At 47.7% G+C, this 16,499-nt stretch overlaps 1 protein-coding gene across 1 annotated transcript in view; it reads left to right on the forward strand.

The window, feature by feature from the left end:
• The first annotated feature begins 54 nt into the window (after positions 1-54).
• MCCC2 (methylcrotonoyl-CoA carboxylase 2) overlaps positions 55-16,499 on the forward strand; it is a 53,129-nt gene continuing 36,684 nt past the window's right edge. Inside the window, exons 1-4 of the mRNA XM_029064247.2 lie at positions 55-266; positions 8,725-8,791; positions 15,567-15,651; positions 16,299-16,400. Of these exons, the coding sequence (XP_028920080.1) occupies positions 138-266; positions 8,725-8,791; positions 15,567-15,651; positions 16,299-16,400 (383 nt within the window). The 5' untranslated portion in view covers positions 55-137. The remainder of the gene's footprint in view (positions 267-8,724; positions 8,792-15,566; positions 15,652-16,298; positions 16,401-16,499) is intronic.

Consider the following 16,499-nt stretch of genomic DNA (forward strand, 5'->3'; position numbering starts at 1 on the left):
CCCCGGCGGCGGGAGGGGGCACGTGACCGGAGGGAAGAGGGGGGGAGTGAGGAGGAGGCGGCCGTGCGCGCTCGTGGCGTCCCGGCGTGCGCGGTCCCGGCGTGCGCGTTCCCGGCGTGCGCGTCCCCGGCGTGGGCATGCTGTGGTTGGTGAGGCCCCGGATGTGGCGGTCGGTGCTGCGGGCCGGGCGGGCCCAGGCCGCCTTTCACGGCGAGGCCGTGGCCGCTGTGGGCTCGGCCCTCGACACGGGCTCCGCGCTCTACCAGGTAGGCCCGGACGGGAGCCCCGCTGACCTTCCTTCACCAGCCCCTCGAGAAGCAGCGTGGCTCTCAGTGGAAAGAGCCCGGGCTTGGGAGTCAGAGGTCATGGCTGCCAATCCCCGCTCTGCCCCTTGGCAGCTGGAGGACTGGCCCAAGTCACTTCTCTGGGCCTCAGTTCCCGCATCTGTCCAATGGGGATGAGGAGAAGCAGCGTGGCTCAGGGGAAAGAGCCCGGGTTTGGGAGTCAGAGGTCATGGCTTCCAATCCTCGCTCTGCCCCATGGCACCTGTGTGACTGTGGGCAAGTTACTTAACTTCTCTGGGCCTCAGTTCCCGCATCTGTCCAATGGGGATGAGGAGAAGCAGTGTGGCTCAGGGGAAAGAGCCCGGGTTTGGGAGTCAGAGGTATAGCTTCCAATCCCCGCTCTCCCCCTTGGCACCTGTGTGACTGTGGGCAAGTTACTTAACTTCTCTGGGCCTCAGTGACCTCATCTGTCCAATGGGGATGAGGAGAAGCAGTGTGACAGGGGAAAGAGAGCCCGGGTTTGGGAGTCAGAGGTCATGGCTTCCAATCCTCGCTCTGCCCCATGGCAGCTGGGGGACTGGCCCAAGTCACTTCTCTGGGCCTCAGTTCCCGCATCTGTCCAATGGGGATGAGGAGAAGCAGCGTGGCTCAGTGGAAAGATAATGTTAATAATGTTGGTATTTGTTAAGCGCTTACTAGGTGCCGAGCACTGTTCTACGCACTGGGGGAGATACAGGGTAATCAGGTTGTCCCACGTGGGGCTCACACACTTCTAATCCCCATTTTACAGATGAGGGAACTGAGGCACAGAGAAGTTAAGTGACTTGGCCACAGTCACACAGCTGACAAGTGGCAGATCCGGGAGTCGAACTCATGACCTCTGACTCCGAAGCCCAGGCTCTTTCCACTGAGCCATGCTGTTTCTTAAAGAGCACGGGCTTGGGAGTCAGAGGTCATGGCTTCCAATCCCCGCTCTCCCCTTTGGCAGCTGGGGGACTGTGGGCAAGTTACTTAACTTCTCTGGGCCTCAGTGACCTCATCTGTCAAATGGGGATGAGGAGAAGCAGCGTGGCTCAGGGGAAAGAGCCCGGGCTTGGGAGTCAGAGGTCACGGCTGCCAATCCCCGCTCTGCCCCTTGGCAGCTGGGGGACTGGCCCAAGTCACTTCTCTGGGCCTCAATTCCCTCATCTGTCAAATGGGGATGAAGACTGGGAGCCTCTCGTGGGACAACCTGTATCTGACTACCCTGTAATAATAATAATAATCATGTTGGCATTTGTTAAGCGCTTACTATGTGCCGAGCACTGATGTAAGCACTGGGGGAGATCCAGGGTCATCAGGTCGTCCCACGTGAGGCTCACAGTTAATCCCCATTTTACAGATGAGGGAACTGAGGCCCAGAGAAGTTAAGTTGGGGGACTGTGGCCAAGTCACTTCTCTGGGCCTCAATTCCCTCATCTGTCAAATGGGGATGAAGGCTGTGAGCCTCTCGTGGGACCACCTGATGACCCTGTGTCTCCCCCAGCGCTTAGAACAGTGCCTCCACATAATAAGCGCTTAACAAATACCAACATTATTATTATGGGTTCCAATCCCCGCTCTGCCCCTTGTCAGCTGGAGGACTGTGGCCAAGTCACTTCTCTGGGCCTCAATTCCCTCATCTGTCAAATGGGGATTAAGACTGTGAGCCCCATGAGGGACGACTTAATAATAATAATATTGGCATTTGTTAAGCACTTACTATGTGCAGAGCACTGTTCTAAGCGCTGGGGGAGATACAGGGTCATCAGGTCATCCCACGTGAGGCTCACAGTTAATCCCCATTTTACAGATGAGGGAACTGAGGCCCAGAGAAGTTAAGTTGGGGGACTGTGGCCAAGTCACTTCTCTGGGCCTCAGTTCCCTCATCTGTCAAATGGGGATTAAGACTGTGAGCCTCTCGTGGGACAACCTGATGACCCCCAGCGCTTAGAACAGTGCTCTGCACAGAGGAAGCACTTCACAAATACCAACATTATTATTATGGGTTCCAATCCCCGCTCTTAAGTAAGCACTTAACAAATACCAATATTATTAGTATTTCTTGAGCACTCACTAATAATAATAATGTTGGTATTTGTTAAGCGCTTATTATGTGCAGAGCACTGTTCTGAGCTCTGGGGGAGACACAAGGGAATCAGGTGGTCCCACGTGGGGCTCCCAGTCTTCATCCCCATTATACAGATGAGGTCACTGAGGCCCAGTGAGGTGACTTGCCCACAGTCATGCAGCTGACAAGTGGCGGAGCCGGGATTCGAACCCATGACCTCTGATTCCAAAGCCTGGGCTCTTACCACCGAGCCATACTGCTTCTCTAGGTGCACAGTGCCAGCCTGAGCACTTGGAACGGACCATTCGGCAACAGAGTCCTGCCCACTGACGGGCTCACAGTTCCTCCCTCCCTTCGACACCAGGGGCCGGGAGAAGATGATAATAATGTTGGCATTTGTTCAGCGCTTGCTATGTGCAGAGCACTGTTCTAAGCGCTGGGGGAGATCCAGGGTCATTAGGTTGTGTTGGCATTTGTTAAGCGCCTCCTGTGTGCAGAGCACTGTTCTAAGCGCTGGGGTATACAGGGTAATCAGGTTGTCCCACATGAGGCTCACAGTCCTAATCCCCATTTTCCAGATGAAGTAACTGAGGCCCAGAGAAGTGAAGTGACTTGCCCAAAGTCACCCAGCTGACAAGTGGCAGATTTGGGTTTCGAACCCATGACCTCTGACTCCCAAGCCCGGGTTCTTTCCACTGAGCCAAGATGAACTCTAACCCTGTCCCCAAGGGAGCTGATGGGCCAACTCTTCCCCGTCCCCTAGGGAGCTGAGGGCTGAACTAGAGAAGCAGTTTGGCTCAGTGGCAAGAGCCCAGGCTTGGGAATCAGAGGTCTTGGATTCGAATCCCTTGGCTCAGTGGCAAGAGCCCAGGCTTGGGAATCAGAGGTCATGGATTCGAATCCCGGCTCTGCCACTTGTCAGCTGTTTGACTGCGGGCTAGTCACTTCACTTCTCAGTGCCTCAGTTACCTCCTCTGTAAAATGGGGATGAACTGGTAGCCTCACATCGGACAACCTGATTACCCTCTATCTACACCAGCACTTAGAACAGTGCTCTGCACGTAGTAAGTGCTTCACAAATACCAACATTATTATTATGTTATTATTATAATAATAATTATTATTATGAGAAACAGCGTGACTCAGTGGAAAAAGCCCGGGCTTGGGAGTCAGAGGTCATGGGTTCGAATCCCAGCTCTGCCACTTGTCAGCTGTGTGACTGTGGGCAAGTCACTTAACTTCTCTGTGCCTCAGTTACCTCATCTGGAAAATGGGGATTAACTGAGCCTCACGTGGGATGACCTGATGACCCTGTATCTCCCCCAGCGCTTAGAACAGTGTTCTGCACATAGTAAGTGCTTAACAAATACAAATACCAACATTATTATTTTGCATGGCTCAGTGGAAAGAGCCCTGGCTTGGGAGTCAGAGGTCATGGATTCGAAATCCGGCTCCGCCGCTTGCCAACTGGGTGACTTTGAGCAAGTCACTTCACTTCTCTGTCCCTCAGTTACCTCATCTGGAAAATGGGGATTAAGACTCTGAGCCCCACGTGGGGCAACCTGATCACCTTGTATCCCCCCCAACGGTTAGAACAGTGCTTTGCACATAGTAGGAGCTAAACAAATACCACCATTATTATTATTATTTTGAACTGTAACCCTGCCCTTGAGGGAGCTGAGGGATGAACTCTAACCTGGTCCTTGAGGGAGCTGAGAGATGAACTCTAACCCTGTCCCCGAGGGAACTGAGGGATGAAATCTCCCCCCTGTCCCCGAGGCGATGACCTCTTTCCCCCGTCCGGCCCGCTGCACTTGGCCACCATGAAGCAAGCAGCTCCCCGGCCCCCGGAGGCCTGTCTGCAACCTCAAACAGCCGACCGACCCCCGCTCTTACTGGGACCCTTCTAATAATAACAATAATTATGGTATCTGTTAAGAGCTGACTGTGTTCCAGGGACTGTACCCAGCGCTGGGGAGGATACAAGCAAAGGAGGTTGGGTACAGTCCCCTTCCCAGGTGGGGCTCCCACTCTTAATCCCCATTTTACAGATGAGGTGACTGAGGCCCAGTGAAGTGGCTTGCCCAGAGTCGCACAGCAGACAAGTGGCAGAAGCAGCGTGGCTCAGTGGAAAGAGCCCGGGCTTGGGAGTCAGAGGTTGTAGGTTCAAGTCCCAGCTCTGCCACTTGTCAGCTGTGGGACTGTGGGCAAGTTACTTCACTTCTCTGTGCCTCAGTTCCCTCATCTGTAAAATGGGGATTAACTGTGAGCCTCACGTGGGACAGCCTGATTACCCTGTATCTACCCTAGCGCTTAGAACAGTGCTCTGCACATAGTAAGCGCTTAACAAATACCAACATTAAAGTGGCAGAGCCGGGATTAGAACCCGTGCCCTATCTGACTCTCAGGCCCGTGATCTAGCCACTACGCCGTACGGCTTCTACTCCCCCCCCCCCCCCCCGAGCTACAGACATGAAGCCATGTGAGCCCTTCCTTGCGGGACTCGCCTGGGCCCACGAATCTAAACAGGCCCAATTTGGACTATCTGGGTGGTGGAACTGGGAACGCGGCCTGACTGAGTTAAAGACCTTTGCTAAATGGCAAAAGTGAACTTGAAGGGCACAATAGCGTAAGGCGCGGTGCCATCCACAAATATTGATTGCCCCTGTACTCATGACAAGAGAAATGAAATGAAGATGGTTCCTGGTTCTGAGGAACTTCCCCCTAAAACAGATAAAATCGGGTGCAAACACAAAGAAGGATTAATAGGGCTTAAGTGGGCAGGGAATGTGTCTAGCACCTTATTCGGGTACTCTCCCGAGCGCTTAGTACAGTGCTCTGCACACAGTAAGACTCAATAAGCAGTACTGACTGATTGATGGGACATGAAAAAAGACGCAGGCAAGAGAGACAAGCACTGAACTAGGAATCAGCCTACTTGAGTTCTGGCTTTGGCTGTGCCATGGGACAAGTCAAAACCCCTCTTTGCCAATTTCTGTCTTTCTAAAGACATAATAGGTTGCCCCCTACTCATTTCTAAAGTAATTAATTCTGGAGAAAGGTAGTTAAATGCCCACCGGAGTTTGTATTGCCTTGCAGACCTTGGAATTTCTGTGGTTGAGCAAAAATGGCTAAGATTTTCACGGAATGGACTCTCGAAGTGATCTAGGTTATTACATCCGAGTTTTATTTCCCAAGTTTTGGATCATTGCAAAATTCTGCAGGACCAGGTTCTGCCACTCCCACTGGGAGAGAGGAAGACCCCGGTTTACATGAGGTTTACATGACCCAAGCGTGCCTGATAATTGATAGGAATGGAGAGCAGCAGGAGAAGAGAGCAGCTGTTGTGAGCATGCGGAGGACACCGAGCGGTGGTCGCAGTGTGCAGCTGAGTTCAGATGAACAGGTTAAACTGACCTCCTGAAGGTCTCTGTTACTAAGGCTGGCTTAGCTTTCTATTTAACTGCCTAGTATAGTACTCTGCACACAGTAAACGCTCCACAGATATCGGTTGATTGATGAAGTGCTTTTCTTTGTACCACAATCAGATGGCGTGAGGAAAGGGGAACAGATTCTCATGAGTTGTGATAATAAAAAACTCTAATTGAAGATGAATTGCAAACATTTGAGAGTCCGGTGATGAAACCCCATCCAATTTCTTTGCAGTTGCGTAGATCAAAGAGGAGTGAGTGGGAGAAAGTTTGCGTCATAGGGCGTCTCATGAGATTGCAGAGGAAAAATCCCCTCTTCTTCTCCCCTCCTCCCCCAGTTTGTCTCTACTTTGGAAAAGGAGGAAAAGATGATTTCCAGCTAAACAATAATGTTAACTAATTGTTTTTACTCACCCTGCTGGAATCCAGAGTTTATGGGCCTTGAAAAATTATTATAAAAGTCCTTCTAATATGGCTTTTCTGCAGAGTTGGACAAGCCACTTAAATCATTTACGTAGGAAGAACAAAAGATTTACCAGCCTACTCTCCCTCCCAGTCAAATGAATGAAATTTCTGTTATTTTTTGCATTTTGGTTTACATTGGCACGTCAATCCATTAGCGATGTTTCAATGCAAAGCACTGTACTAAAAGCTAGAGAGAATACAACAGAAGCAAGGTACGTGTTTCCTCTCCTCAAGGAGCTTGTCCTCTAATCGAGGAGACAGACTAAAATTATTTACCGACGTCGCTGCTTGATTTTTGCTTTTGTGGTGGGGCAAGCGGACTGCTTCCTTGGGCACAGCCCCCAGAGGAGATAGAGAAACAGTATGGCTTAGTGGAATGAGCGTGGGCCTGTGAGTCAGAGGACCTGCCCCCGCCATTCTAGACTGTGAGCCCGATGTTGGGTCGGGATTGTCTCTGTTGCCGAATGGCACTTTCCAAGCGCTCAGTACAGTGCTCTGCACCCAGTAAGCGTTTAATAAATACAGTTGAATGAATGAATGAATGTGCCTGCTGGGTAACCTTGGGCAAGTAACAACTTCTCTGGCCCTCAGCTTCCTCATCTGTAGAATGGGGATTGAGTACCTATTCTCCCTCCGCGTTGGACTGTGAGTCCCATGTCGGACAGGGATTGTGTTCAATCTGCTTATCTTTTATCTACCCTATCTACCCCAGTGCTTGGTACAGTTCTTGCACACAGGAGCTTAACAAATGCTATTATTATTATAAACGACCCGCCTCAGTGCTTAGTCCAGTGCTCTAAACGCAGTAAGTGCTCCATAAATGCCATTGTTTGATAGAAAAGTCTGAGGAGCTGTAGCAAAAATACCTCCCAGCTGAGCTGCTGCAGATCCCCACTGCCGCCAGCTTTTCTACTCCCAGGACTGCTTCCCCTCACTCCCCAGGGACTCTCCAATCTACCGGGGGACAGCGACAAGGAAAGCAGAGGGGAGTGGATGGGAGCTGGAGAGATGCCCACGGGCTCAGGGAAGCCCAGCCTCAGCCGTTGGTCTAGACAGCTTAATGGCTACGGTATTATGACAAGAGTAACTGGAACTCAGCTACTGGAGCTCTCTCCCATTCTCATCTGCCAGACCACAGCTCTTCCCGGGAAATCTCCAAAATCCTCCTGAAATTCCATCTCCCTGATTACATTTCCTTCCAAGCATATCACCCCAACTACTGCCTCAGCATCTGTGTCCTCGTAACCACATGTTTAGCACTTTTGTACACACTGATTTGCATACTCTACTACAAGTCTTGCTCTTTCCACTTCTCGCCACCCCACAGCATTTATGTTTGTATATATAATTCTATTTATTTATATTTATGCCTGTTTTACTTGTATTGATGTCTGTTTCTCCCCCCCCCCCCAGACTGTCAGCCTGTTGTAGGCAGGGATTGTCTCTTTTTATTGCTGTATTTTGCTTTCCAAGTGCTTAGAACAGTGCTCTGCACACAATAAGTGCTCAGTAAATATGACAGTGAGTGAATGAAAGTCTTGTACTTGATTTTTCTGCATATCTCCTAACTCTTCCTTTTATTTGTAAATTATTGTAATTTAAGTTGCAAGCCCCTGGAGGGCTGAGATCGTGCCTTCTACGTAATTGGCACTCTCCCTAACATTTACTGCAGGATTCCATACAGAATAGGTACTTTATAAATTATTATTGTATTAAGACTTACTAATGTCAGGCACTGTTCTAAGCACTGGAGTAGATGTAAGTTAATCAAGTAGGGCACAGTACCTGTCCCACATGGGGCTCACAATCTGAGTAGGAGGGAGAATAGATATTGAATTCCATTTCACAGTTGAGGAAACTGAGGTACAGAGAAGTTAAGTGACTTGTTCATAATCACACAGCAACCATGTAGCAGAGCCAGGATTAGACCCCAGGTCCTGTGACTCCCAGGCCCCTGCTCTTTTCAGTAGGCCATGCTCAATACACACTATTGCTTGACAGAGTGCAAGGCATCAGATCAGTCACAGCATTCAAGGACCAGAGACCTCTATAGGTCCATTGCCATTATTTCTTCAACCCAGAAAATTAGCTTTCTACTTTTTTCTTAAACTCCTCCCTCTCTCTAGGAAAATCATTGCAATGATTGCCAATTGATTGTTTTTTTTAAAAAAAAACACAGGCAAATGATTTGATTATTGTTTGGTTTATAATTACCTATGCCAATGGGGTAGATATTTTGAATTTCCAAAGAAATTAAAAAATTCATTACATAGGAGACTTTGGTGAAAGGGAATTGTGCCCAGAGTTTCTCTCCACTGAGTAGTTAGTGTGAAGTGAATAAGGATATTGAGCAAGATGATGCTCTCCTCCACCAGTTCATCTGTATCACAGCATCACTTGGGTCATTTTAGTGAAAGGAAAGGTCTAATATGTTCCTTTTAATTTTCTCTCCTAGGAAAACTATGAACGGATGAAAGCCCTTGTTTCTGAACTCCAGGAAAGAGCACAGACAATCAGACTAGGTAAATGTGACATTGGGGTCATCCTTTAAAGTTTAGTCTCCTCATTTTCATTTTAGACTACTATGAGAAGCAGCGGGACCTAGTTGAAAGAGCACGAGCTGGTGAGTTGGAGGACACGACTTCTTATCCCGGCTCTGCTATGTGCCTGCTTTGGAAATCGCTAACCACCTCTGTGCCTCAGTGTCTTTTTATGTAAAATGGGGCCAAGATGCCCGTTCTTCCTCCTATTTAGACTGTGAGCTCCGTGGAGGATGGAGACTGCGTGTGACCCGATTATCGTGCATCTATCCCAGTGCTTAGTACAGTACTTGGCAGGTAGTACGCGCCTAAGAAGTACCACAATTGTTATTATTTTGACGATGGATTAATGCCGGGTTTACATATTCTGTCAATCAGGGAGCCGGGAAATGTAAATTTAAGACCTACCCTTACTGCTTTGAAAATTTTGAAGTCGATCTTGGGTGATAGTCACCGGCAATAGGTCTTACCAGGGTTCCTAGGAAAACAATACCTCAAGTCTCAATGCATAAAAGATATTGGCTATTATGTGCACGTACCTGGAGTTTTTGACCCATCCATATCTGCTCTGTCACTCCCTGAAGAGCAGCAGTAGATTTAGGGAATGCTGTCCCAGGGTGTTTGGAAAAGACATGGCTAAGAAGAGGGCCCCCCTCAGCTGGCTTTCATACTGATCCTCCGGTAAACTCTTGTGGGCCGGCTCTCTCCAGCTGCCACAGCTGCCGTCCAGCCCCCATCAGTTACTGGGGACTTTAGGCCAGTGTAATTCATAAACCGGCATAAAATCTTAGGACGATGCTTGATGCAGCAGTAAGACCTTATTTCACTATGACGCCTTTCTGTAAGAGATCACTGACAGAGATCTAGGTGATTGACCTATCCTTATCTAACAAAGAGGGAAGGTAAATATACTTAGACATGTTTAGCTTCAAGAAAGAAGCTGGCCATGATAACTGAAGAGGTTGTAGTGGAGGTAGAACCCTGAACAGGCATTGGGAAACCTGGGTTCTTATCCTGTTGTGTGACTGTGGACTTGGGGCAGGTTGTTTAATCTTTAGTTATTTTCTCTATATAAAGCTGTCTCTCACCTACCCCACAGAATTTAGTGAAGAACAGTGTGCAGTAAAGTCTGGTTTATTTGTCGAGCTCCTCCTGATACAGGTCCCTGTAAATATAAGATAATGTCATTATTATTATTGTCATAGGGAACGGAGGTGTCAGGCAGACTATGAAGGAAAGAGGTAAAATTGCAAACAGCTCTGGGCTCTTCTTCAGATAATAACAAGTATTGCAGGCGAAAAGAGGATACGTGAGGAGAATGAGGTTCAGCAGGACGCACAGGTACCTCCTAAACCAAAAGGCAGCACACACCACGTAGTAATAGAGAAAGAACAGTTTAAAGATGAAGTCAAGCCTTGTTCATTCATTCAGTCATATTTATTGAGCACTTAACTGTGTGCAGAGCACTGTACTAAGCGCTTGGAATGTCTCAGATGATTGCCTCAGACAGTGCTACACAGCAGGCAGACAAACCCACCTAGGGGATCAGCAGACAGAAGAGGGGTTGCTCTTCGTGAGCAAAGACTCTGCAGAACTTGGAACAGTCAGTCAGTGAATGGTATTTCAAGCATGTACTATGTGCAGAGAATTAGGCTATGGTCTTTATTGAGTGCTTACTGTTGCAGAGCACTGTACTAAGTGTTTGGAAGAATACAATACAGTAGAGTTGGTAGACATGTCCCGGATCTCAAGGAGCGTGCAAGGAGACCATCATTAAAATAAATTATGGGTAAGGGAAGCGGCAGGGTATAAGAATACGTATTTGAGTGCCATGGGGCTGGGAGTGGGATGAGTATCAGAGGGCTTCAAGGGGTAAGGCCCAAGTGGGTAGGGGATTCAGAAGGGAGGGTAAATGGGGAAAAGAGATTAGAGCTGGAGATGGAAATTTGTGAATCGTCCACATAGAGGTGGTAGTTGAAGCCGTGGGAGTGAATGAGTTCTCCAAAGGAATGGGTGTAGATGGAGAATAGAAGGGGACCCAGAACTGAACCTATGAGGGACCTCCAAAGGTTGGCAGAGGAGGAGCCTATGAAAGAGACTGAGAAGGAGTGGCCAGGGAGTTAGGAATATTTTACGAAGCTCTTGGGAGAGTACCATAGAAGCAGGTAGACGTGATCACTGCCTTCATGGAGTCAGTGGAGAAAGACATTAAAATAAATTATAGGTAGAGGAAAAACAGAGTATAAGGATATGTACAGGAGTGGTGTGGGGGATGGGTGAGTATACTTAGCTTCGGAAACAGAGACAAGCCTTGAATAGGACAAACACATTAATGCAGCGAGGCTTTATGTCTACGTGCACACATTGCAGAGTGAGTGTTTGGTCTCACACTGATCTATTTCAGCCCCACATATGCCGGTTTAGGATCCCACTTTTAACATGAAGGATAGCGAGACACACACACACACACACACACACACACACACACGTAACTTGGCAATCCAGAAGTGGGGTTGATTGTTCATCATTGTAGCCCCTTTTATTTTTCTCCTGTTGCTGCTGAGGCCCATCTCTTAAAGGTTCATCATTTTCAAAATGACTCTCACACAGAATGAGTACAATTAAAGAATCTGTCTGTCTTTGTCACTTCCAAGCAATAAGCTCAAGCACTTTACCTGGTAGAATGATAAGTGATTGGAGAGGATTATGAAAAAGCAGCTGGGGCTTTATTACTTTTAATTTTCCCTGCTCCTTAATCACTTTTCTTTATTCCAGCCCTTCTCTCAGGATCTTTATGTTCACTGCTTCCATCAGGGGATAGATGTCTTTGTGCTTCAGCTGATAGAAGTTTGCCGAAGATTTATTCAGGCTTCCGGTGGCGGGGGGCTGGGCAAAATCATTTTTGGTTATTAATGTGATCTTAAAAACAGAAGCTGTTTTTCTGGAATGCATGAAAGCAGAAACAAACTAAACTTTCCATTCATCGAGGTATGTACATTACCACAGTCAGGAAGGGAAGCAAGTGCTTTGCCAGTACCAAAGCAATAGCTTGCAATGTTACGATTATGTGCGATTGCTAGTGTGGAATTAAGCAAAATCCACATAGTTCCAGTGCTCTGTCGTAAGAAGCGTATCCTTGGTGCCTGGAGCAGCTCCATGGTGATCACTTTGACCAGGGTTTAGGTTCCTCAGCCCCTGCCCCTGCCCTGGCCCCCACCCCAGTAGGCAGGGCAACACTGAGACCAAAAGCTGGACTGCAGCCGCCTGCCTTTTCACCCCTAGAGTATGAGTTTAATATCTCTTCCCGGATTTGCTCCTGGCTGGGAGAGACTGGTCTGGGTTTGGTATTTTGTTACTCAATTCTTCAGTAGGGTTTATTAAGCTCATACAATCAGTCCTATTTATTAGGCACTTGCTCTGTGCAGAGCACTGTACTGAGTGCTCGGGAGAGTACAGTGCAACCGAGTTGGTAGTTCCTGCCCACAATGAGCTTACAGTCTAAAGGGGGGAGACCAACATTAATATAAATAAATTAAGGATATAATAATAATAATAATGTTGGCATTTGTTAAGCGCTTACTATGTGCCAAGCAGTGTTCTAAGTGCTGGGGTAGACACAGGGGAATCAGGTTGTCCCACTTGGGGCTCACAGTCTTAATCCCCATTTTACAGATGAGGTAACTGAGGCCCAGAGAAGTTAAGTGACTTGCCCACAGTCACACAGCTGACAAGTGGCAGAGCTGGGATTCGAACCCATGATATCTGACTCCAAAGCCCGTGCTCTTTCCACTGAGCCACACTGCTTCTCTAATTAGTTTTAATTAGTCTAATTAGTTGAACTAATTATGTTCATAAGTGCTGTGGGGCTGGGGAGTGCTGAATAAAAGGTGCAAATCTTAGTGCAAGGATGATGAGAGTGGGAGAAGAGGAAATGAGGGCTTAGGAAGCCTTCTTGGAGGAGATGTGCTTCTAATAAGGATTTGAAGGTGGGGAGAGTGATAGTCTGTGGGATATGAAGAGGGAAGGAGTTCCAGGGCAGAAGCAGGAGGAGCTGTCAATCAGTCAATTAATCAATGATATTTGTTGAGCACTTACTATGTGCAAAGCACTGTACATAGTGTTTTTGAGAGTGCAGTAGATTTAGGAGACATACGCCCCATCCTCAAGAAGTTTTCAATCTACTGGGGGAGGCAGACAATAGAATAAATCACAGGAGGAAATGATAGAGTCTGCAGATATTTACATAAGTGCTATGGGGGGGGCAGGGGGCATTTTGAGCCTTTAAGGGCTTAGGTGGCAAAGCCTAAGAAGTGTTGTAGTGGAAGTTGGAGACATAATAATAATAATCCTGGTATTTGTTAAGCGCTTACTATGTGCCAAGCACTGTTCTAAGCGCTGGGGTAGACACAGGGAAATCGGGTTGTCCCACTTGGGGTTCACAGTCTTGATCCCCATTTTACAGAGGAGGTAACTGAGGCACCGAGAAGTTAAGTGACTTGCCCAGAGTTGACTTGCCCAGAGTCACACAGCTGACAAGTGGCCGAGCCGGGATTCGAACCCATGACCTCTGACTCCAAAGCCCATGATGTTTCCACTGAGCCACGCTGCTTCTCTAATAACATAAGACATAAGGTGAGAAGATGAGAAATCAATAGGGGAAGTCCTCCTGCAGCAGATGTGATTTCCAAGACAGAGTAGAGCTAGAAAATGGCTCTCCAAACTATTCTTACCACTACTATGCTGCTTCTTTCTATGTACAAAAATAATAAAATTGGGAAGTAACATACAGCCTGCATCAGGGGCAAGAGTACATACTCCCAAATTCCACTTTGTTCTCTCTCTGTTCCCTTTAATCTCCCTACTCTTCCTTAATCCGTTCTTCTTCAAACTCTCCACAGACTCTCTTCTCAACTCCTTTCTGTTGGTACCGTCGCAGGAACCCTGAGCCAAAGCCCACATTAGGCCACAGCAGAAGCCCCAGTTTCTCCTTGGCCTTGGGGAGGTTCCATACCCAGATCCAAGAACTCCCTTTCTTTCTGCTAAGGCTCAGCAGAACCCAACACTTGTCCCTTTTTCCTTCAGTTTCCCCTTCCTAGGTGCCACAAAAGCTTCAAGTAGCCTCTGAGGATTTCACTCCTTGCTGGCCCTGAGGGCCCCTGTGATTATGTCCAGTAGCCAGGGACAGGTTTTAGGCTTAGAATGGAAATTCAGCTCTGCACTTGAACATAGACCTTTTCTTGTGGTCTTAAAATTGAGTTGGGTGCCTACTGTTGTCTTTTCTCTTCCAATCCCTGCCCATTCCTGTTTCCTTTTTTCTAATTCCTTTATTTCTGCCAAAGCTGAAAGTAGAAAGAAAATCTATCTGGAACTCCTGCATGCTCTGCTTTCCCCCCATCCCCCACCGCTTTGCACGTGGTTTTTCGTGGGGAGAGCGGTGATGGTCGTGGTAGTAGACGAGAAGGAGAACCCAGCAGAAGAAGCTTCAGCTTCCCCTTCCTAGCTGCTACAGAAGCTTCAAGTAACCTCTGAGGATTTCACTGCTTGCTGGCCTTAAGGGCCCCTGTGATTATGCCCAGTAGCCAGGGACACTGACAACTAGCCACAGAAGATGCCACTGGGCACATAGCCTAGTGGCTGGGGCAGGCTAAGATGGGAGGGGTGAGGCTGTGGCAGCCGGTGCCCCAAAAAATGTCTAAACAGCAGAGTCTGGAGAGTGGAGGGCTGCCCCCCTTCTCCCTTCCCACCCTCCTTCCTCCCACCAGTAACCCTCCACTTCAGTCCCCACCACCCTGGGATCCCTGATCGGGGCTTTTTCTAATACCGGAGCTGAGTTCCGGCCCATTCTGACTTCCTTTCAGCTCTGATTCCTGCCAGTTCCTTGTGGGCATTGTCAGTTCCTATTTTGGAGGTGCTATCGGTGGGGTGGACTCTGAGATGAAATGCTCTAACTTCAGCCAGGGGAAAGAGGACGACTCCCAGCTCTACGCCGCAGCTTCCCGGAGCAGGGTAAACAGACTTGGTGCAACCCAGGGCTGAGCTGGTCAGTGTCAACAGGCATCCTAGCATACTAGTGTAACTGCTCTAGATCCCAGGGCACAAAGCCCAACGCAGTTTGGAAACTAAGATGAAAAATTGGGCCTTGTCAAACAGCTTCCCGTGAACATCCTGCTACCTGGGTTCAGACTAATCTTCAGGGATTCCACAATCTGAGGGGTTGGGGCTTCAGTTCTTACAAAGGAAACCAGCAGATAGCCAACTGCTGGGGACCAACCAATGTTCCCCAAAGGATGTAACTTGTAATTGCTTTTTCGGGTATGCAGGCTTTATCCCATAAAGTTCAAGGGTCAACAGTGGTACAAAACTGATTGCTAGAAGTGCTTCAGGGTGAGTTATATAATGTGTGGCATGTAGATGACTAGAAACGATAATCTCAAACTAAGGAGACCATAGTGGGAGTGTGTGAGTTAGGATATTGTGACTTTTTCAGCAAATTGCCACAGTAATTAACTGTGAATGAGGGAACTGCTAAATATCATAGGATCAGAAGAAGAATCATTTTTTAAAAGGAATCTTTTCAACTCGCTGGGTAATCAGCAGCTTCACAAAATAAATCAGAGATTAAGTTATTTCTTACAGGGCACACTGTACTCTGTCTGACAATAATTATTTCTGATTCCCTCACACTAAATAAAATAAAGGTATTGGCCTATATATCTGCTTTTGAATGGGAAGTCTAATGGATTTTCTTTCCTTGTAGGAGGAGGAGAGAGAGCAAGAAAGCTCCACATATCAAGAGGAAAACTGCTACCTAGAGAGAGAATTGACAGACTCATAGACCCAGGGTTGGTATAGTCTCTTTAAGTACTAATTCAGAGCGCATCACATGTCCTTCAGACATTTTTTACCAGTTGCAAGAAATTATTTTATAAAGAAATGATTATGAGATTTGACACCTTCTAATGTAGTGTGTTTTTTCTCTCAAATCTTTTATGGTAGTAGAGAAAACAGCATGGCATAGTGGGTAGAGCACAGGCCTGGGAGTCAGAAGGTCATGGGTTCTGATCCCAGCTCGGCTGCTTGTCTGCTGTGTGACCTTGGGAGAGTCACTTCCCTTCTCTGGGCCTCAGTTACCTCATCTGTAAAATGGGGATTGAGACTGTGAGCCCCACAAGGGACAGGGACTGTGTCCAACCCGATTTGCTTGTATCAACCCCAGTGCTCAGTACAGTGCCTGGCACATAGTTAAGCACTTAATGAGTACCATCAATTTTTTTTTTGAGAGGATTTTTACCTGGAAATTTAATTTGGTTAGAGAGTTTGTTGAAAACAAAAAATATTTGAAGGAAACTATTAAAAAAGACGATGCCCTTTCCTTTGTAACTGTTAAACCTCTAGAGCTGGGAGGCTAATGGACACATGTTGTTGTTGGGTGGGTTTTTTTATTTATGGGAGTCGATAATCTAAGCCACGTCCTTTTCCCTTCCTGCAGGTCTCCATTCCTGGAGTTTTCCCAGTTTGCTGGTTACCAGGTGTATGGTAATGAAGAGGTCCCAGCTGGCGGCATTATTACAGGCATTGGTCGAGTGTCAGGGTAAGAGTACTGCTCCGTTCCTTTGTAGTGCAGACTCCGAGAGAGATAGCTTTTAATATGGCTGAGGTATCCTCAGGTATCCTTAGCACGGCTGTTACA

This window comes from Ornithorhynchus anatinus, chromosome 1, assembly GCF_004115215.2.
Source record: "Ornithorhynchus anatinus isolate Pmale09 chromosome 1, mOrnAna1.pri.v4, whole genome shotgun sequence".
NCBI lineage: Eukaryota > Metazoa > Chordata > Mammalia > Monotremata > Ornithorhynchidae > Ornithorhynchus > Ornithorhynchus anatinus.